This window comes from Pieris brassicae, chromosome 2, assembly GCF_905147105.1.
Source record: "Pieris brassicae chromosome 2, ilPieBrab1.1, whole genome shotgun sequence".
In the NCBI taxonomy this organism is placed as follows: Eukaryota; Metazoa; Arthropoda; class Insecta; order Lepidoptera; family Pieridae; genus Pieris; species Pieris brassicae.
Genome location: NC_059666.1, coordinates 3,942,454 through 3,964,105, shown reverse-complemented (window position 1 = coordinate 3,964,105; position 21,652 = coordinate 3,942,454). Strand labels below are relative to the sequence as shown.

General features: G+C 31.9%; 4 protein-coding genes across 5 annotated transcripts; 2 read left to right on the top strand and 2 right to left on the bottom strand.

Annotated features, from left to right (window-relative positions):
* Positions 1–780: 780 nt before the first annotated feature.
* LOC123720114 lies at positions 781–2,364 on the bottom strand. Its single transcript, XM_045676611.1, has 3 exons — positions 2,215–2,364; positions 1,433–1,498; positions 781–1,114 (listed from the first exon to the last, which is right to left on the bottom strand). Exons 1-3 carry the CDS (start codon positions 2,275–2,277, stop codon positions 836–838), a joined length of 408 nt encoding a protein of 135 aa, XP_045532567.1. The 5' UTR covers positions 2,278–2,364; the 3' UTR covers positions 781–835.
* Positions 2,365–4,869: 2,505 nt separating this feature from the next.
* On the top strand, positions 4,870–18,324 carry LOC123720360. The gene is made up of 7 exons (XM_045676929.1): positions 4,870–5,081; positions 9,851–10,117; positions 11,262–11,793; positions 12,045–12,234; positions 12,305–12,518; positions 13,332–13,459; positions 17,294–18,324. Exons 2-7 carry the CDS (start codon positions 9,859–9,861, stop codon positions 17,372–17,374), a joined length of 1,404 nt encoding a protein of 467 aa, XP_045532885.1. The 5' UTR covers positions 4,870–5,081; positions 9,851–9,858; the 3' UTR covers positions 17,375–18,324.
* LOC123720361 (ADP-ribosylation factor-like protein 3) lies at positions 18,059–19,571 on the bottom strand. 2 transcript variants are annotated; one of them, XM_045676932.1, is made up of 5 exons: positions 19,444–19,571; positions 19,118–19,378; positions 18,862–18,994; positions 18,482–18,585; positions 18,059–18,274 (listed from the first exon to the last, which is right to left on the bottom strand). In XM_045676932.1, the coding sequence occupies exons 1-5, from the start codon at positions 19,444–19,446 to the stop codon at positions 18,230–18,232; spliced, it is 546 nt and encodes a 181-aa protein (XP_045532888.1). In that variant the 5' UTR covers positions 19,447–19,571; the 3' UTR covers positions 18,059–18,229. The 2 variants fall into 2 exon arrangements, with proteins under 2 accessions (XP_045532888.1, XP_045532886.1); XM_045676930.1 differs by lacking the exon at positions 19,444–19,571 and having other exon boundaries at positions 19,118–19,417.
* Positions 19,572–19,761: 190 nt separating this feature from the next.
* LOC123720149 (H/ACA ribonucleoprotein complex subunit 2-like protein) lies at positions 19,762–21,028 on the top strand. The gene is made up of 2 exons (XM_045676661.1): positions 19,762–20,084; positions 20,700–21,028. The coding sequence occupies exons 1-2, from the start codon at positions 19,846–19,848 to the stop codon at positions 20,929–20,931; spliced, it is 471 nt and encodes a 156-aa protein (XP_045532617.1). The 5' UTR covers positions 19,762–19,845; the 3' UTR covers positions 20,932–21,028.
* The last annotated feature ends 624 nt before the right edge of the window (positions 21,029–21,652 follow it).

The window sequence follows — 21,652 nt, the reverse complement described above, 5'->3', positions numbered from 1 at the left end:
GTGCCCGTTTTTAGGAAGTTCCATAAACATAAACCATAGTATAGGGAGGCAACGCATAACCCGCGGCTACACAAAAAGGCGCCAAGTTATAATTGACAATTGACAATTATTATGTATATAATTTTTGCAAAACCGTTGATGTCCCTAAATGTGAAGAATGAATGTGATGTCCTGAAATTTTAGTAGCAGAAATACACAATATGAATTTTTAATTACTTTTACCTGGACTTCCAGATAATATATTTACGTATGTTTAGATAATGCATTCATGTAACGCTGTGAAAAATAGAAGTACCATATTCTAGTAGGAAGGGTAGGCATTCCCGTATATATTATTTATTTTATTTAATGTATTAAAGAATCTTTAACATTTTTTCGAGCCCAACAAATAAAGTTGCAGTGTGGGGAAGATGTTGGTGACCTTAACGATATGTTCTTTTCTTTTCCCAATATGACAGCACCTCATTTCTGTATTCCTTACAATTACTACCTGTTCCTTTTCCGACTAAAATCTGCCTTTTGCCTTATTCTTTATTGTATTATAATGTCTTTCATAATCAATAACAATATTAACTAGCTTATCTTCTCAAGTGTAGTTTCCTCACCTTTTACTTGAAACTGGCATAAGGTTCAAACTATTGCCATTATATAAAAATAATAAAAAATAACGTTGCACAGAAAACAAGGCGTGAGGTCTATACAATAATCCAAACGGTTAACATCAACTATAGTCTATAGTAAATTCCGAGCGTATATAACATTATTATAATTAAACTCAAATTCTTGAAGCGTCATTTAAATTTAATTTACAAATTCTATATTAAATAAGAGGCAATCATTCATTCATTTTAATATGCACAATAATATCCACCGGCTTCCCTTTCGCTACCTCCCTCGATTTAGACGATGAATCATCGCGAACTTTCACAAATCTCCTCACAAATTTGTTCTTCTCATTTTTCCGCTTCGATTTGGCTTCATTTTGGTTATATTTATGCGATTTCTTTTTTGTTTTCTTACTTTTCTTATGTTTGTTACGCCGCGGTCGAGTTTTCTTATATTCGGCTCTGTCAATTTCGAAATAGACGGGTTTGATTGTTGTGCCATAATGACTCTGTGGAAAAAATGTTTCATTTTCATTCTATATTCAATGTTTTTTTTAATTTGATGGAGTTTTTTTAATCTGTCTTGACCAAGTTATTAAACCCCGCGGGTAGAAAAATCCTATCAAAAGAAGAATTAATAATTCTTTCATTCGAAAAACTCCTAAAAGTCACTCAACTCTGGCCGATCGCCAAAGGATATGCCATAAAAGATTAATGAAGCAGAGATCTGAGGTTTACAAGGGTTGCAGCATTATTTATTATTTCATATTTTACATGTTTGTCAAACTCAATCTATGTACTAAAAATATCAGCGCTTTATAGATTACCTTTATTTCACTCTCAAAACTGGTATATATATTGTCCAAGGGTCCCAATGCGTGTGAACATTCAACCTATAACATAACCATATACTTTAAAAAATAATTACAATATCATTGTTGAGAGCTTTTTGCATTGTGAGATAGACGAAACCCCTTACTAAGTTAGTTCACGTTAAGTCACGTGACCATTTTAAATTCGATTCATGTAAGCGGGTGACGCCTGCCGTAAAATATTTTCTTGGACTTAACCGCGCTTACGAAGATGCAATATAATCGTACATGCATTGGGCGTGTCGAATTACAGGTACAACGGATTAGACAAGGGTCGATATACCGGTCGTCCATTGTTATCTATAGTAAAAGTAGAAGGTACCATAACGTATACTCTGTGGCTTTGGTCTGAACCGGAGTCATTGTTAACTATAAAGGGGATCTCGCAACATCCTCTTTAAATTGCAAGTTATCGTAATTTTTTCATTACAACAAATTGTACCTAAGTCATATTAGTAATTAGTAAATTATTTAGTATGTTTATTACAGTACATAATTATAACAATAAAGCGTTTAACACTACATTGTTATTAATAAAAGTATTAAAGAATTTTAGTTAACAATATTACTTTAAATTATTTTCACGTTGATATGAGAGATAAAGACCAACAATTTTATAGTACAAAGATTTAGGATACGATAAAATATAATGCATAAAAGAAGCCGTATTAATAATTAATTAAACTTGATTGCTAAATGACTTTTTCTATGAACATTACTAAATAAATTAATATTACCTTGTTTTGGAATAGTTGCAACTCTAAAATGAATATAAAGCAGAATATACATTCATAGAACATCACGTTTCAGCTAAATTATAACGAATGGACTTCGCAAACACTATTTCAATGTTTGTTTTCGAATCGCAATATTTACAAACAATGGCCCTAACATTTTCCAATTAAAAATAAGCTAACTTTATGGAGCACATATAACACTGTTATATGGTATAAGATTCTTTTCACAAATAACGCGTAATTTTAGTTTCAACCCAAAGACTTGACTTACTAGACCTATTTTCCTATATCTTTTGGACAGTGCAGACAAAATGCTTAACACTTGCCTTCTTCCTTGAGCCGCGGACTTAGCTTCAGACCACGTAAACCTGATGACTCGTTGGCTCGCTCGAACCTCGGCCCAACTAAGCGTTACCAAGATTGTTCAAGGCAGCCACATTCTTTTTTCATGGGGTTCAATCCAAGACTGTGTTCATCTCCACTGGCGACGTAGGAGTTGGTGGCCGATTAGCGTTTACCAGCACCGTTCCTGTAGTTGTTCGAAATCTTCTCAGGTTAGAAGATTTCCAGGACCTATCTAAGGCACCGGTTGAAGACCTGGATTGGTTGCGTGGTAGATTTTGTGGCTTTCGAAGTTTCGCATATCGAAAAATACTCTTCACGTTGGTTTAGACTGCCATAGGCGAAATTGTGTTCGGCCAATCAGCAGCGGTAATATCAAATAGTGATAGCAATATCGATTTCGACATTTTTGTTTACAATTTCGATGAGCTCCCTCAATATCTGTAAGTTTAATTTTATACCAAAAAACAATTGTTTTCAAATATCGTTTTTATATATACAGTCAGTGTCTCAATTTAAGACACAACGCATGGATTTTTCATAGATTTGTATAGTATGTAACGTATTCTATTCGAACGAGGTATGTTCGAACATCCGTTTAGTTCTAAATACGGCCATAGAGTTGCTCAAGTTTCTCATACAAAAATATATAAGTCTTTCATTACTTTAACTTTATTTATTCTTCGTTCTACGAATTGTTTTGCCGGTTACTTTCAACCCTAGAGGTCGTAAATTATGTTGAAGTAAACCTAGTACCTAAAAGTATTTTGTGGTACACGTGACCCGACACTAAAAAATTGTATAGAATTATATAGCTCACGCTTGTGACGTGAACATTTCCATACAAATTCCGTTGGCGATACGGGGCCATCGACTAGGGATGATAGACTTTTTTAGATTTTGTTTGGCAACATGTGCTTTTTATGTCTTTATAATTTATTTTAATATTGATACCATGTAAGATACTATATATACCACACTTTGTGGTCGTCAATACCGTGTTCGCCATTACTAAAATCCTCTTTAAATTGTGTAATTAAATACTTTAACTGCAATATTGTGAAACAATTAATATTTATATTCGAATCATTTTCATATTCCCTCTGTTTCAGGATTAAAATGTAATATTTCTTTTGTTTAAATAATGCGTAGGTCATCCTTTTACAAAAGTTCGCGGAACATCCCGATATTAAACGAAGTCACAATTTAATCTAATCTCTTTGTAATTCTTTAGGACAAAGGTATCTTATCACGAAAATACGTGGGCCTTTCACGTTTCAGAGAATACAAAATACTTTTGCTATCTACAGGTACAGACCCTTTAAGTTACACTCATTCCCAAAATATGTGAGAAAATTAAATATATAGATAATTATTTAACAGGCTATATAGAGTCCACAGATTCGCTTATAATAATGAAACATGATATTAATAAAATACCACCGAAGATAAGACGATTTATTGTCTTTTATTCCGTCAGTTGTTTGTCTGTGAATCGTCCATACTTCCATAGATAAACATTTGAAGGAAACTCCTGATAATTATCTACTTCCTTGTTTGTGTTTATGTGGAAAAATATTCCAAAGATGTTATTAAATATCCACGTAAAAAAGATTTAAACTGCAATTGGCAGTATTACCGTGTTAGATGTTTTCCCGTGGAATCCACCAAAACATAGTCTTACGCGGAAAAGCGTATTTAACAAAAAGGAGGCTATGCATAATTGTAAAATTCTGCTAATCACAATTTAATCTGCATCAGTGCAGTTTACATGTTTAAAGTACTTCATATTTGTGTGATAAAATTATTTAATTGTTATTGAATAGTAATTAAAATATGGCTATTGAATCTAAACTCCAATGTTAATGTTCTGTTTATATTTCTTACAATTAAACCCTTGCTTAAAATTAGTCGTTAGTCTCTATAAATTTTTTATACTTACATTTTTTTATAATCAACAAAATAAACGTCCTTTTATCATCATAATTTCCGGAATGTCCAAAAGTGAAACGAGGTCAAAGGACCTACATAACAGTACCATCAGTTTTCTTTTATTTTGATCCTTCCCGGGTTCATTGACAGCTGGTTTAACACCTACCTAATAATTATACACCTCTCTCTTTCCCCCTCAAAGAGAAACCTCATTACCGCTATTTTAGAAAGAGATAGACAAACCAAACGGTACATTTCATAGCGGAGCCCACAGTCAAGGACAGATGCACTCGGATTTCCATACCAGTGGGAAAGAGAGGTTCGTATACAAAAGAACGAGATGATTATATTCAAGACGTTTAGAAGAAAAGTACTGTCACCGCGTGCTGACGTTGCTCACACGCCGTTCGATTTGAAATTTTGACAAAATAGTTTTATTTTTTATCAGAGCCGGTGCAATTTGTTTTTATCGTTTTCATAATTTAGTTTATGATTGACTGCTTTCGATGTAGGTTGTATTTTTATTGTGAAAGTTTTGGAAAAGTACCATAAGAATTTGTGAACTTATTCTGGATGAACACGACATTATAAAAGTAAGTCATTACTCATTTACTTTTAATTAAATTTACAAGAGTATTTTTATATCTTTAGGGAACAAAAATATATTTTATGTACCAGTTTTATAACTAATAATACTTAAGTTATAGCAATATGAATGGATTTACACTATTTTAAACCTATGGCAATCCCACTTCAATAAAGAATTCTTCAATATTTGTTAAACGGTAATTTAAGATGACACGTATTAATTTACTTCAACGGTAAATTACTTATTAAACAATTATCTTATTAATGAGATGAAAGTTGATCTCTTACTTAGCCCTTAGCATTGAAGAGATTTGTATGTGTTTGAAGTCTATATTCATCAAAACGACAGGGGCTTTGTATATATATTTCATTCATTAATAATCAGCATTTTGTGCTTAGCAACTCGAAGGTTTTGCACATCCCACCCAGGAGCTCTGGATTATACGTCATGTACTAAGCCAGAGGCTGACTTGACTAAAAATTCTACGAATCACTCGTACAAGACACGTACGAGATAATAGATTTCATTTCATTGTTATACAAATATATAATATTCATATACGAGTATAATTTAAAATTAATCTGAATTAAGACGCGTTCATTCGAATATTAATTATAAATCGATATTAATCATTACTACGCAAAACATCGGAACAGTTTTTGAAATTTTCAATTAAATATAAATGTTGTTCTTATTAAACTTGTTCGTTTATACTTATTTTGTTTATACCGCTTGCTCTAAATCACTGACACAAACGTGATTCTGTTCGAATTATACTTCCTTAATTGTTTAATGTTGCTAAGCCTTATAATGCAATATTGCATTTTTTTAAATTGCATAAAACATTCTACGTATTATCACCGTTATTATTAAATAAAGTTATATTTAATAAAACGGTGCGTCTCCGTCACCACGTCTTTTGAAAATTTAATAAAGCAAAATCGTAAAAATCAATTTTAAGATATTAATATTCGATATCTTCGTCATTTTAGGACCGAAGCGACGAAAATATAAACACATTTTTTCCCATAAAAATACAATATAAATTCAATTTCCATAAAAGTGGCAATAAACTGGAAAAATTTGTATTTTACTGTATAGAGTATATATACGTTTATGTGTCAGTCTGTCAAAAGAAGATACATATAAGAGAAAAAAAACATTAATTTCATCAAAACTGTTTTAATCAATTTAGCCGTTACTGATAAGAGATTTTTCGGGGTTGCGTTCTACTTAATTATATAATTTATCATTCGATTATCTGTAATTATTTATAGATAGTAACATAGATTTATAGAGCCCGGCCGACGTCAATCCTCTGTTAAAACTCGAAATTCATGTAGGGTGCTCCCATTACATAAGCCTCATACATAGCCCGAAATATCGCGATACCGCTTTACATGCGTTGAGGTACGGCATTTTTTGAAAAGAAACCTAAATAAAGTTGAAGACATTGTTCAACAAACCTTCATCGCTCTTAGGCCAATAGAATATAAATAAAAATATAACCCAAAGCAACTTTTATTTTTCACAGTCCATTTATTTTTAATTATTGTACTCAAGGATTTCAACTTTTGAATCAAAAAATACCAATGTGTTTTTTTACAATAAATTTTTGTTTCGAACATTTTAATTAAAGACTGACTTTTAAATTTCGCTCCCCGATTATCTTAGAAGTATATTTATTGAAGTAGATTTTATCACTGCATAATTAATCTGACATTTCGTGTCCACTTGAACACCAACCGAAATTAGATTTTGATAAAGACAACCTTTATTCATATTAACTAATTTAGTCTCTTAATACTGCTTTAATTAAAGTACTATTTAAAGATTTAAATTAAATGATAATATTTATAGATAATTTTTATGCGCATTAGATTTTAAATCGTCATCATTCAGGTACACTTATAAACAGGTCATCTAAAAAATCTAAATTTACATTTACTGCTTGTCAAATCTAAGCCGAAGAATGGACGACTATCGTACTTCAGATACCAATCATAATTAAATTAAACTAATATCATAAAGAGAAAATATTTCTTGGTTGGTCTGTTGTTGGTTTGGTTCCCTACGATGACTCCAAAACTTCTGGACTAATTTGAATTTTTTTCCTAGTCGATTCCTTGATTATGCCTTATAGTCTGTATGAAAACTTCAATATTGCAACACAAGGTATGAAAAAATATATAATTAATAAAACGAATAAAAATAAATGCATACATCATACATCTTTGAATTATTTGTGGTTGCCTGGAAGAGATGTCTCGAAAACGATAAGGCAGCCAGTTGCCTCCTTTTCATTACATATGATATTTGTATTATATTTATGCAACTAAGTGTTAAGAAATAAATAAATTATTTGGGCGAGACTTTGAATGTTATATTTAAAGTCTCGCGTTATAAGTTGTTCTTATAAATTAAATGTAAGTTATTCTTATCAACAAGGCATTATTTCATAATGTACTGAGAGTATCTAAATCAAATACAAAGTGTATCGGACATTACACGGAATCATATCATCTAAATTCCACATATGTTTGGCAGTCAACGCGAGAACATGCTGCCAAACGTTTTGTATTAAGTTTATTTCAAAGTTAATCCGATAAAGTTTGAATTATTTCCCAAAAAGGCCACAGTTACACAGGTCTTTGACCGTATGACGTCACAGAGGACCGCTACTCGCTAGTGCGTGTTAATGATTAGAATAACAAATAGTTCATATTAATCATATTTCTTGTTGGTTTCTGTTTCCCATAAAACAGGTTATAAAAAAAACATGCTTAAATACATCTGTCAGTCGGGATTCGAACCTCACGATTAGCCCAATTTATCAATGCAACCACCTAGGTTAATACATTGTCAAAGCTTATATAATATCCCGTTAATTACATCTATTTCACTTAATTTTCTTACGGTTAAACGTATTTTTCATCAGCTTACAGAAAATAACATACATCTTTACAACAAAACGTCTGTAATAAAAACGAAGAAACAAAGACAATTTCCGCGATTACCGTGTTTAAATACCATACAGTGAAATTGGGTAACGGCAAAACTCTCACACAAGTTGTATGAAAGAACAAAAAACGAAGTCATAATAATGATCTAAAGATAATATAAGTGGGGATATAAACGCAAGTCTCGCTGACCACCATTGCTGAAAATCACTGGAAATGTTCTCGACATATGTAATATCTAATTAAAGATTTTAATCATAAATACTGTTATTCTGTATAATTAAAAGGGTATTTAAAATATTCTTAACCAACATAGTTAAACTAGTAATTAAAAATTTTAAAATGTTGGTGGCAGTGTACCTTTAATGCTGGCAGCATTTCCTAGCTGCAGTGCCGATAGTTATTGGTTAGAAGTATAGTAATATTATGTAATAGATTATCGTTTATATCAGTTTAATACGTTTTGTTTAAATTATACGAAATACAGATTCTCTTAAAAATCTAATCAAATTTAAAGTTCTTATATACTAATATATTACAAAAGGAAGTTCCTCTGTATATATGTGATAAACTCAAAACAAATTGAATTGATTTTCAGCAACATATTTTTATGGTTTAAACAAACAAACAGGTTCTTTCTGGCTTTTCAAGTTAATCGATTAAAATTAACTGACTCTATTGGTTAAGGAAGACTAACGGAAACTAATACCCATCGTAACGTTACATTTCGCTTTTAATATTGAATAGCGAACCCGTTCTGTGTACGCACTCTGTGGAACGAGAGTTTTTCTAATCTTTTATTCATATACTTTTCTTAAAACACTAAATTCCTATGACAAAAATGGTAATCTGTATTATGAGTGTTTTTATTTATCTTTACTAATTCTACGGTGAAAAGTTTTTTTATCTGCTAGGCGTTTGTACTGGCGTGGCAAATATTTTGTATACACGATAATTTTATCGGGTTCTTAAACTACGCACCTATAAAAGAAATGAGTAATTTAAGACGTAACGGGACATCGGGTCATCAAAAAAAGGATCTTATAATCTAAAATAAATACCTTATATATATATTGTACCATATTCTTGCAATAATAAATAAATAAAACTTTAATACATATGTTGGTTTTGTATAATACTGAAAGACTGATGATAATTTGTTTTTTACTTTTAAACAAAAGCACTATGATATCATAACAGTTGTAATCGAAGTATCGGAGATCCTTAAAATATTCAGTATGTATAAATTCCATATTATCTTGTTAAATTGAAAATAATATGTTATATAAACAATGTTACATCAGAGTTAGAATGAATAATAAGTAGTGTAATAATTTTATAATTTAATCAGATAAATCTGAGAGACCGTTACCATAATATAATTAACATAATCATAATATGAACACATCATTCAAATAACATGTGTATTTGTAGCGAAAAACTATATACATACTAATTAATTTCAATCAATATTAAAGAAGTGGTTGAAGTATGAAGCTTAATAAAACAAATGAGCAGACAACACTATGGTATAAAATGGCGTTTATACCACTAGTTTATAGAACTTAACACATGCCAGTACACATCACAGATGACTGAACTCGAAACCGCCGCTTTCAGTTTCAACCCGAGGAAGGCCCCAGGACCAGGCATAACGGCGGACATAAGTTGCCGCGCGATACACACTATATCTTTCAGGCTGTTAGTTAAATGCTAGGCTTTTAATTGAAATTGCTTTCAGCTTTGAGACTCGCAAAACTACTTGAAACAAGATCCAGTTCCAGTTTAAATTTATAAAATTCAATAATTTCAGATACAAACATGGCGCGCCTTAGCATAATACTAGTGTTGTGTCAAATAATGACGTTACCAATTTTGGGAGGACGCTCAGAGGAGGACAATCCTCTTTTAGGTCTTGCGGCCTCGTTCCTTCAGAACATGGGAAATGGCGGGGGGAATAATATGGACGGGTTAGCCGCTATTGGTAATATTATGGGGACGCTGATGCAAGGTGATAATGCTAAGAACTTGGGATCAATGTTTGGGCAGGACGGGGGAAATGCTGGTGACGTTATATCAGGTATTAATTTCTTTCTTGTTAATTTTCTTTTGTCTTTTTTGATTGGTATACACTCATATGTAGATGCAGACAACATTAAAGTGTACTAACGTGTGTCCAGAAGGAGATGTATAGGTTTACCGTACGCTCTATTCCAAAAATTATAGCTCGGGATGGGTGTATCTGATACGACTAACGCCAGGTCAGACACAGGAGCGACAGCCTTGCATATGAGACACGGGAGTGAACAAACGCTATCAACGTTCTTAATTTGGACCTATCAACGAATTATAAAAAAGCCTTAATTGTTTTAATATTTTCGGCTTCACCTGGGTTTTCGACCGGGGACCTTATTATTAGCAGAAACTTACGAAACCTTTAAAACAATGTTTAAACCCAGCGTTATTTAATAAGAAAATAAAGTAAAAAAATAAAATAACAAAACAGCTGAAGTTCGTTTCTTACGCGATATGAAAACAATTCTTTTCGTGAATTAATTATTTGACGTGACTGATAATTGATAATTTTGTTCAAAATAGTTTTTAATATTACATTGTAATCAGTTAAAAACTATTGAACAGATTTTGTATTGGAAATCGATTTATCCATGTATTTCATAACGATAAGAATTATTTATCTTCAATATTTAAATTATATCTACCGTTATAGATAACTAAATAGCGTTGTTAGGAAAAATCGGAGTGAATTACATCAATATTTATTTAGAATTTAACAAATCAACCATGACAAAATCGTGTCGCGGATCCATCGCAAAAACGAAATAACTGACGGAGAAATTTTTTATGACTCGGATGAATCTATAATATTTATCGATATTATTTTTTACGTCTTAATGCTTGCCATTAATATTATTAGCTAAATATTTTTTTTTAAAAGGCCTTATTTCACTATAATAGTACCGGAAAGTAGACAATAAATACATAATTTAAACAATTTTAATATGTAATCACTAATTATTTTAAAAGTATGAATATTTTTTTTCAATAAGCATAAACTTATTTTTTAAGTAATGAGACCAAATGCTTGACGACAAACTCGACCACTTTTAAGAGCCTTTTTACGCTTGTCGTAATTTACCATACCCTCACTTTATTGGTACTAAAACGGCATTTAGAACAATCAAAGAAAATTAATCTTTTTATAGGTTTAGGCAGTCTGTTTGCTGGACAAGATGGTAAGATAGATCCTGCTATGATAGGGTCTATGGTTTCAATGTTCGCTCAACAAATGGCGCCAGAACCAAAAAGAGAAAAGCGTGAAGCCGAGGACTTCAATATGGAAAGTATTATGGGACTGGCTTCTGGATTCTTAGGAAATCAAAATACTGCATCATTCCTACCTTTAATTATGAATACTTTGAGTTCCCTTTCTGATAACGAAGCTCAAAAACGCTCCGACGGTCATAAAGATCACGCGACGTTTTTGCCGCCGTTTTTGGAGAAAGCGCATTTATACTGGGATATCTTTATTAACTCTGAACTTGGTAAGACTCTATGGGAGAAGTCAGGCTTTAAACGAGCTATGAAATCGTTTGTTGGACCAGACGGTAACGTAAGCTTTGATCTGATGATGAAGAACTTTGAGAACCATTCATTCAGACGACACTGGATCAAGGCAGTGGCTAAATATTTAACAGATATGGTTGTACATATTGCTAAGCCAGAAGTTTATCAGAGGTAAGTTATTTATTCTTATATAAAAACCTGTTTTATTACCTGTGTTACTAAACCAACTTCAAACCGTTTTCTTTGGTTTGGTTGGTTGGTTTGTCATCAATAGAAAACCAAAGGCTTACCAACCAAAACTTGCTCATCTAGGAATTTAATTTTCATGGCCTATTTTCTATGTAAAGCAGATTGTTCACATTCAGTAATAATATATGCTAATTCTACTCGGACCTATAAGCTTATGCAATGTAATATTTCAGATATCTCATATCTGGACAGTTCATTATAAATAGTTTCCTCGAGACTCAAGGGATACCGAAAACTGTTCATTTGAACATGCAACGGTCTCAGGAATCCATCACAGCGCTCATCAACTATGTACTTAACAAATACTTGGATATGGATACTGATGTCTTAGGATATGTGAAGCCAGCGATAGAATACATTAAGGTTAGTAACACAATACATCTTAATAGAAATTCTATATTTCCTATATTTAATATTTTTCTCGCTTTTCCAGCAAACACTAAAATTAGCACAATCAACGTCTCAAAGCCTGGCTTCTCGAAGCGACTACCACAAACTAGCTGACAGAATAACAGATACACTCAACTTGGAAGTAATCGAGCCGGTTCTACGCGTTTACCGCGCTTATAAACACGCGGTGGCGGCGCCGCACTGTCAGGAACATCTACTGTGCCTCGTCAACAAACATACCGATCAGGATAAATTAGGTAAGTCTTTGTCAACCATCTAGGGAAGTATAATTCAATAATAGAAGCTGCATTCTTGTTTAAATTGTATTATTTTAAATACTGTTCTAATTTCAAACTATATTTAAGGTGACCAATAAATGTTTTATATATAACTTTAAAATCAAACTCCTAAAGCGAATTTTATATATTGCTATGAACATTCAATCAAGCCAAACTTCAAGCAAGAAAGGTTGGTTTACCTCTTTGGTTCTGTGTCTATGCCATTTACTTTGAACTTTCGAATATTGACATCTTTTTATTGACATTCCGTGGCAACGCGTCGCCACTCTATTAGATGGTCTATGTGTAATAGCGTGTACTACAGACTGTATTGAATTTGGAATTTTCATATTGAAACAAAATAATATTCATTATTTTCTGGAAAATAATCGTATTATGCCATATTTAGTTCCTGTCGTAACTTCTTTTATAGCTATTTCTTGTACAAAATAATGTCGATGTTTCACATGTGCTAGGCGTCCCATGAGGGCGTGATTATTCAAGTAATAACTTCTTATGGCAGGATATCGTGAGCCTCAAACTATCACCGTTTTTGAAAGTAATTCTAAAAAATATGATGAATTAAGCAGATGATCCTCGGAACATTACAGAATCTTCTAAGTTAAACAATTCAATATTTAATAGTTAAACTTAAATTTGTTTAAGTTATCACTTCTGTCGGGCGTCCCGAGACGCAAACTTTTTTTTTATGCAGTAATTTTTACTCTCTTAAACAAAATTTAAATCTTTTTGAAAATTACTTCCCATCTGATTTGACCAATGAATTCACAGGTCTTCCAGGATTTAAGGCGGGTCTAACGAAATTGAGCAGTGTAGCAGCATCAGCGGCGCTCAGCTTCCAAAGCGGAAAGGGTTTCTGGGACCTCTATAATGCTATACAGAGTGACGTTAACTGTGAGGTAAGATATTTTCGGAGTTGCAATATAAATCTGTTGGGATACAAAACTCATACAGTGTTGTATTAATTAGCTATGTTATTATATATATAAGCAGTCTGACATGTACGGTTTTGTTTGTTTTACCATGCTTTGGTGTAGAGCTCTTACGAATATTTTACCGGGAGTCGATGATATAGCCACCGTTCCACACATTCCACAGTCTTTTTTGTATCGCTTGTGATTGTATTACTTCTTAAAAAATAATCTATTTAAAACCATGAAATTAAGAATGAACTTCCTCAAGAAATCACACTTTTGGGTATATCGTGTTCATACAGACAGGTAGACGTGCTTTAGGATTTTATTTCATAATTTGTAAAATATATACCAAACTTTATCAAATATATATCTCATCACGAAACAATGTTCACGTGTAAATAAAATAAAAATAAATAATTGGCGCTACAACATTTTTAGGTCTCGGCCTCATATTTCAGTGTCGGTTTCAAAATCATTTGTCAATCTAATAGGCAAGTAGGTGATCAGCCTCGTGCTTGACACACGCCGTTAATTGTTTGGGTCTAGAGCATGCTGGACTTTCCTCACGAAGTTTTTGTTCACCGTTAGAGTGAATATTAAACATAGAAAGAAAGTCCATTGCTGGGCGTCGAACTTACGACCTTTATGATAAGTTGTTTGCAATTCTAAAGTATAGTATAAGTGCCTACATATGTATCAAACCCAAAATCTTGGTAGCCATTAAGAGTGTAGTAATTATAAATAACATACTATATATGTATACTTTAAACAACAACTCAAGGATACTTGCTATATTAGCAAAAAAATTGTTGCTACAAAACTTGTTTATACAATTCTTGTGGTATTACAAACAGGTATTTTTTTTAAGCAGTTGTGCATAATTCAAAATTTTGTTAATCAATGTCATCCACTTTTCACTTTAAATATGACCTTGAATTAACTTTACATTTTTCACAAGTGACATTTTATTTGACATCTGCGTTGTTATTTTCATGCCTGAAACGTTTATTATCTATGGTTTCACCAATAGAAGTAGGGATCATACTGTCGCTAGGGAATGCAATCCCGACTCGAGATCGTGAATTCGAGATCCCGCGGGATTAGAAATATCAATCCAGCGGGATCCCGAAATTTTCGGGATCTCGTATAGTTTAAAAATAAATTCACGTGACTGAATACGATGAAAACTGCATGTTTGCGAAAGTGAGGTTAATTAAAATAAAATATTATTTGAAAGAAAACAAAAGCCTTTATCCTTTAATATTACGAACTAGAGAACTGACAATTTTAATTACATGAACATAATCAAAACAAAAGTAGGTATAGCTCAAGGAGATTAAAATTGGTGATTTTGAAAGTAACTTCCAAAAAAAGAGTATCTTCTAAAGTGTCTCAAGAGTGCTATCTGCTAACCGGCATCTAATGTCCATTGCAGTGTACCCTATGTAATGTGCAATGTCGCGTGAAGCGTCCCGAGCGGATGTGTGTAGAATCGCTGACCATTGCAGCCCAATCCCGTCAATCTCAAACGGGATCTCGTCATATTATGCTTCGGGATCAATCCCGATCGAGATCGAGCGAGATCGAGATCTCGCGAGATCCCGTGTAATTTTTCGGGATCAATCCCGAAGCAAAATATGACGAGATCCCGTTCGAGATTGACGGGATTGGGCTGCAATGGTCAGCGATTCTACACACATACGGATTGCATTCCCTAACTGTCGCATAAGCCGGTATATGGAATAATAATTTGGTACTAAAGTTCAGCTACTACAACAATCTAAAGGATTTTTTTCCTAGCAGCCTTGTGTACTACGAGCGTAAATATAACATTTATTATCAATAAAAAATACGTTATCGTAGTAATAAACCACGCTTAGCTTATTATGGACTCCTTGCCAAAATACATAAACAGTTACTACTCCGGACACACTCGGGAGTGCTTTAATGTCCACTTATATCCATCTCTTCCGGCATTTAATGGACAATTAGGATTATCTCCTACCCTTGTCTCTTGCTTTAGAAAGGGCTCTCACGGATAAAAACGTTAAACGACATCCGAAACGTATAATATCGCTGAAGTGGTATTAGAACAATATCTATATTCAGCAATGCAATGCAGAAGGATTATAATGCTTTTAGTAGTTTCTCGTTTTTGCTAACATCGGGCATATTGGACAGGTTTTATTTTAATGTATCATATGTATAAGACCTCAAGTCTTACAACAATAAATAACTATATCTTATAAACCTATATCGCTTGGCTTCAGTTTTCTGTTTCTATTTCCTTCATACTACCTATGGATGTTCATGATGAAGCTACTACCTCCTACATCCTACCTACATCTTTCAGAGGAAATAGCCTATAGAATTTCGAGTTCATTAACTTGTCACTTGGTTTAATAACCTCATAATTGGAATGCTACAAAGTCGTATTTATAAACACAGGTCCCGTGTTAAACTCGGTATTTTCATTATGACAAGACTCTAAAGGATAATGAAATTGTGGGTGTCCAGTAATTTTAATAGGAATGTCGTATAATGTATTTGCTGTCCTGGATTAATTCGGTCAAAGCAAAGCTAAAGTTTGTGGTGTGAGCAGTGTTGGCCTTGTGGCTTCAGCGTGCGACTCTCATCCCTAAGGTCGTAGGTTCGAAACCCGGCGGTCCACCAATTGACTTTTTTACATGTGCACATTTAATATTCGCTCGATCGGTGAAGAAACATCGTGAGGAACCGGCTTGGCTTGAGGCCCAGGCCTAAGGAGATTGTAGCGCCACTAATAAAAACAATTGTGGTGTAGGGGTTAATATCTGGATTTTAGGATTTTAAAAACATATTTTGCCAATAGAAAGTCACGTTATTTAATATACTAACGCGAAAAATAAAAAGAAGTTTTCGTGGTAGTCAGATATAAAATGGTCGAACGAAACCATTTCTTACGAATGCTGCCTTAATGATGATATATGATGCAGTACCAGAGAATCGAGAAAGTCAGCATCAGCATGTCTAACTTTTATAATATAAAAACAAGGTCCTTCGCCGTGTCTATCTGTCTGTATGTACGCGATAAACCAAAAACCTACTGCACGGAATTTATTGCAGTTTTCATCATAATCTAGAATAACGAAAAAAAATCCTTAAGGTTTACGGTTAAGGAAAAATATATTTTCAATGCGAACCAGTACTTTTCGAGATTGCCCGTTCAGTAATCAGGTATCACATCCTGTAGGAACTGCCTCCTAGGCTACGCTTTTCCCCTGAGGTGCCAGACACATCATTCAAAGAATTGGTTTAAAGATTTTTGAAGTGAAACTTTTTTATCGGCGTTGTAAAAAAGTTACAATCACATTTTTCTTGTCCCTACCACGGTTGATTCAAAGCCATTAATAACAAAAATATATAATAACGAAAACAATGTATCATATATAGATATATATATATATATAGTATCATTCTATTACAATTAATGAAATTCTGTAATTATCTTAGATGTAATAAGGTAAATTGAAATAATTGTATTATTAGTACCTATTCATTCTATGGTAATAAACTTTATCTAATTTTATTTTATATAAACAATTTCTGTAAAGTATAGTAGCATATAGTAGATCATTTTTCGAAAATTAAGGTCATAAAGAAGTTTCACTTCTTACGTGTGTACAATAGTACACGCACACATTTTTTATGATAATAGAAGTACACAATCCACCAGTAATATTAATAAGTATAGATTTCATACTAGGTATTGTTTTAAGCAATATTTATCATTTTTACAGGGGAATTTTTTTAAAGCAATATTTATCATTTTTACAGGCGAAATACCCAGCCGACTGTTCAGCATTCCACGAGCACGAATTGAAAGTAACCACCGAAGTTTACCACAGCGAATTATAAATAATACAATACATAATTTGTATAGATTTTTACTAACAGTACTTAATTTCCGAGATTCCTATTTTTATTTATGGCAATGAATTGATTTATTACTTTAAAATTATATAAGTTAAACATAAATTATAATATTTAAGTTATTTAGTTATTTTAGATGTTTACGATTTTATTGACTTATGTAAAAGACATAAAATGCTGGATTTGGTGCTAAAATGTATAAAAATTGCATTTATTTTTTAGGTTTTCGTTGTAAATATTAATTGCTGTATGAAATAAAACTAAATTCTTCATAAAATTTATTATTAAGTAAATCTAAATAATATCAATTATGTGCGACTAGATTTATTATAGCAATAATTAAAGTAATATCATTACATAGTATGTTAGTAAGTTGTAAGCGTTATTCATAGACCTCAATGATTAAAGTATAATTATTTAATAATAAATTAACTAAAAGCTATATAATAATAAATACGACTATATAGATTTCTATATACCATATTTCATGGACGGATTTGAGATTTCTTAATTTCTACAAAATATAATTTGTGGTTCCATATTAAAACTGCTAAGAAACACTTTAAATATCTTTTATATTCTATACAAAATAAATAATACTTTATGAGAATTGTGCCGTATTCTTAATGCAACAAGTTTTCTGGCAAGAGGGTATCACTTAACATCATATGAACCTTCTGCCCATTTGCTCCACTCCATAAAAAAGCTATCTAACCTGACTTTGTAAGTTAAAATCTTAAATATTGACTTGGTTGTAAATAATGGTGATTAAGATAAATTATTGAAATGAATATAATAATTAATATTAATAGGAAGCTGTGTTGAGATGTTCTCCTCCAATTATTTTTTTACAGGTATATTTTTACATACCCACTCCATACCCTCCTGTAAACAATTTCACTATTTAAACACAGACAATAAATATATTAACATTTTGACATTTTATTACTAAACCTTCATTAAATTAAATTTAAATGTTTACCAAACAGTTTTTTTTAATCAATTTATATTGCCCCATCACATTATTTTTTGTTAAGAAATAAATAAAAATATACCTTAATTAAATTAAAGAATAAATAAACTTTTTCTTACCTTTACTCCAGTGCCATCTGTGGCCACACAGGCCTGAATCTGCCAGGTACGATCCCTAATGAGATGTAAACCCAGGTGCTGTGCTACTTCACTTGCTGGAAGAGCTGAAATTATATTTAATTATATACTGTCTATATTGCATATTCTATAAACCATTAATGTTATAAACTAAAATTTGTATTGTAGTGGAAAACTGATTACCTCTTTAAATTTATGGTCAAGCTAGCTTGTTTGATTCCCAAATAATATGTTTTTTGAGGATCGAGACTGATAAAGAGTAAGCAAAACAGATTTTAATCTCTCAGAAAAAATCTGACTTGACAAAAACTGTAAAATAAAAAACTCTAAAACTGTACATATGCTATTATGCAAACATTAACCTGTAGCTAAATCCTGTTTATTAGCATATACAAGAAGAGGCACTCCTCGAAGCTTTTCATCTTGCAGTAACTCTGCTAACTCAAAGCTTGTTTCTTGAAGCCTTTGATGATCAGAACAGTCCACTACATAGATCTGGAATGCAATGTTTAATATTAGATACTATTTTCATAACATTTATTTAAATAGAAAAAAATAAACACTTACTTTAGACATTAGTTTTATACTTTTTAATTACAGGATCAGTAATGCACTTACCAAAACATCTGTATTTTCAAAGTAATTTCTCCAATATGGCCTGATTTTCTTTTGGCCACCAATATCCCATACATTTAGCTTAAAACCACTAGATAAAACAGATTTTATGTTGAATCCTGCAGTGGGAGTCACTTGAGTCACATCTTCTGACGCCAACTGTTTTAAAGTCGTTGTTTTTCCGGCATTATCTAAGCCTAATAATAGGAGCCGCAGTTCTCGCTCTGTATTAGAACGTAATTTTTTCAAGATACTTAAAAGTCCCTGGAAAATAAATAGAGTACATTTATATGGATACATATCTGTAAAAACAAACGTATGATACCTACCATAATAATATAATTACTATAATTATTCGTTTTAGTTTTAAATCTTTATTTTAAAAACTGTATAGAGAAAACTGTTCTCTGCGATAGATATTAAACATTGTAATTTGTTGATGCGACACGGTTTCCATGGCAACTGAGAGCACAGAGTGGCATGAGTATTCCTGTATCTAAGCCATAGACACTACGAGATACTGATGTTTGACAAATGACAATTTTTTTTTTTTTTTATAAAATAGGGGGCAAACGGGCAGGAGGCTCACCTGATGTTAAGTGATACCTGTGATAAATGACAATTAACATGTGATATGTTGTTTTTATTTTATTACAACAGTATTTGTTGTTTCCGTGAAGTACCACGTGCATTGCGATCAAATTTAGCAAATTTCGCAAAAAACCTCAATCATGGGAAAAACGAAACAAGAACCTGTAGAACAGGAAGATCAAAAGGATATCAGCATTAAAACAGAAGCCTTAAGTTATGATGATAAAGTGGATTATTGCAGTATAATCGCCAAGCCGATGGCTTCAAAGAAATTAAGCAAAAAGATTTACAAACTTATTAAGAAGTCTAGTAGTCATAAAAATTATATTAGGAATGGTCTCAAGATCGTTCAAAAACAGCTACGTTTAGGTGAAAAGGGGTATGTTTTGTGCTTTGTAATTTTAGGTTATGTTAGACACGCGTTCTACGATTAAATTTATAAAAGTACCATTGTTAAGCATTATGTGTAATTTTTCTTGCATTTTTTTTAGTTCAACCTGATAGAGTTTGCAGTAAATAAACAAATAAATAGCAATGAAATAAATATACATAGCAAAGAGTAGTTTTTAAAGGAACTTTCACTTTGCATTAATTTTTAATAACGTATAGACAACAGTGGTAGAAAACTGCAGCAACTTAAAAATTCAATAAGCCCCACCTGGGTCTAAATATATCTTTAAATCTATATGATAATCATATTATTTAACTCCATCTATTTATTATGCAGCCCTTTGTTGTTAATATAAGTAAAAAAAATTACATACAATTGATTTTTTTTTGCTTAAAGAAGTATCAATAAATTGGTAATTCATCATAGCCATTCAATATCAATACTATTTAATACATTTTTTTAACACAAGTTACTATATCCTATTAAACAACATTATATTTAGGATTTAATGTGCTGCCCGATCTATTGTTATAATTGATATTAAATTGTAATCCACTGTGCAAGATGTAAAACAAAAATAAACAAATTTTATATCTATTTCAGAATGGTGTTCTTTGCGGGTGACATATCACCAATAGAAATAATGTGTCACTTACCTGCTGTATGTGAGGATAAAGATGTTCCTTACTGTTACACACCAAGCAGAAAAGATATTGGAGCTGCCATGGGTACTATGAGAGGGTGCATAATGGTTCTTGTTAAAGAACATGATGATTATAAAGAACTGTATGATGAAGTTCGTAGTGAGATAAAGTTATTGGGACATCCTTTATAAAATAGAGTAGTAGGTATAGGTGTATACATTTAATTTTAAGATATTATAACTTGTCAGCTCCGTGACTATTTTTTATTAAATACAGACTTCAGTTGCTATTCAATTCTGTTTTTATTAACCCAGAGACCCTGGCTACTTTTTTACTTATTATATTTTTATTTGAATATTGTACCTTCAGTGCATAACAGTTATTAAATGCATATCTTGTGTAAATTAATTGAGGCTAAGAAAATTAAATGAAAATCAGTTTTATTACACATACTTTATTACACTTATTAAAATCTATAGGTAAAAAATGGCAGATCATTATTAACCAATAGTGAAGATTGGCAAAAATCAGACATTATGCACCTACCTAATAGCTATGCTTACAGTATACCTGCTACCTAAAATTAGCTAGTTAAAGGGATATCAGTTATAACTTATGGTGAGGGGTTCTAAACTACATTTCTGAAAGCTAAGAATATTTTATCAATAAATTAAATGTTGTGGTAAACATCTGGGTCTTTTTTAAACTATAATAACTGAAATCCCTATAACATCATTATCATTATAATTGAAGCAATACTTTATGAATAAACCCTGCTTCAGAGTGCACTGACAATGAGGTCTTAAATTTATCCAAAAAAGTGAGATACGAAAATACTTCTTATTTTTGTTGTAGAGATCATAATTTAAAACCACAGTTTTTGGTTTTACACCTAACAGTAGAATAAATAGC

Bases quoted from the DNA above. Each gene is read 5' to 3' on its own strand.
- LOC123720114 (XM_045676611.1), bottom strand. From the start codon at position 2,277: ATGTTCTATGAATGTATATTCTGCTTTATATTCATTTTAGAGTTGCAA. The intron at 1,499-2,214 runs GTAATATTAATT...GTTATGTTATAG, and splicing joins TGCAACTATTCCAAAACAAG to GTTGAATGTTCACACGCATT. The intron at 1,115-1,432 runs GTAATCTATAAA...TTTTTTCCACAG, and splicing joins GTTTTGAGAGTGAAATAAAG to AGTCATTATGGCACAACAAT.
- LOC123720149 (XM_045676661.1), top strand. From the start codon at position 19,846: ATGGGAAAAACGAAACAAGAACCTGTAGAACAGGAAGATCAAAAGGAT. The intron at 20,085-20,699 runs GTATGTTTTGTG...TATCTATTTCAG, and splicing joins CTACGTTTAGGTGAAAAGGG to AATGGTGTTCTTTGCGGGTG.
- LOC123720360 (XM_045676929.1), top strand. From the start codon at position 9,859: ATGGCGCGCCTTAGCATAATACTAGTGTTGTGTCAAATAATGACGTTA. The intron at 11,794-12,044 runs GTAAGTTATTTA...GTAATATTTCAG, and splicing joins AAGCCAGAAGTTTATCAGAG to ATATCTCATATCTGGACAGT. The intron at 12,235-12,304 runs GTTAGTAACACA...TCGCTTTTCCAG, and splicing joins CAGCGATAGAATACATTAAG to CAAACACTAAAATTAGCACA.
- LOC123720361 (XM_045676930.1), bottom strand. From the start codon at position 19,414: ATGTATCCATATAAATGTACTCTATTTATTTTCCAGGGACTTTTAAGT. The intron at 18,995-19,117 runs GTAAGTGCATTA...ATTGCATTCCAG, and splicing joins TTGAAAATACAGATGTTTTG to ATCTATGTAGTGGACTGTTC. The intron at 18,275-18,481 runs GTAAGAAAAAGT...AATTGTTTACAG, and splicing joins CAGATGGCACTGGAGTAAAG to GAGGGTATGGAGTGGGTATG.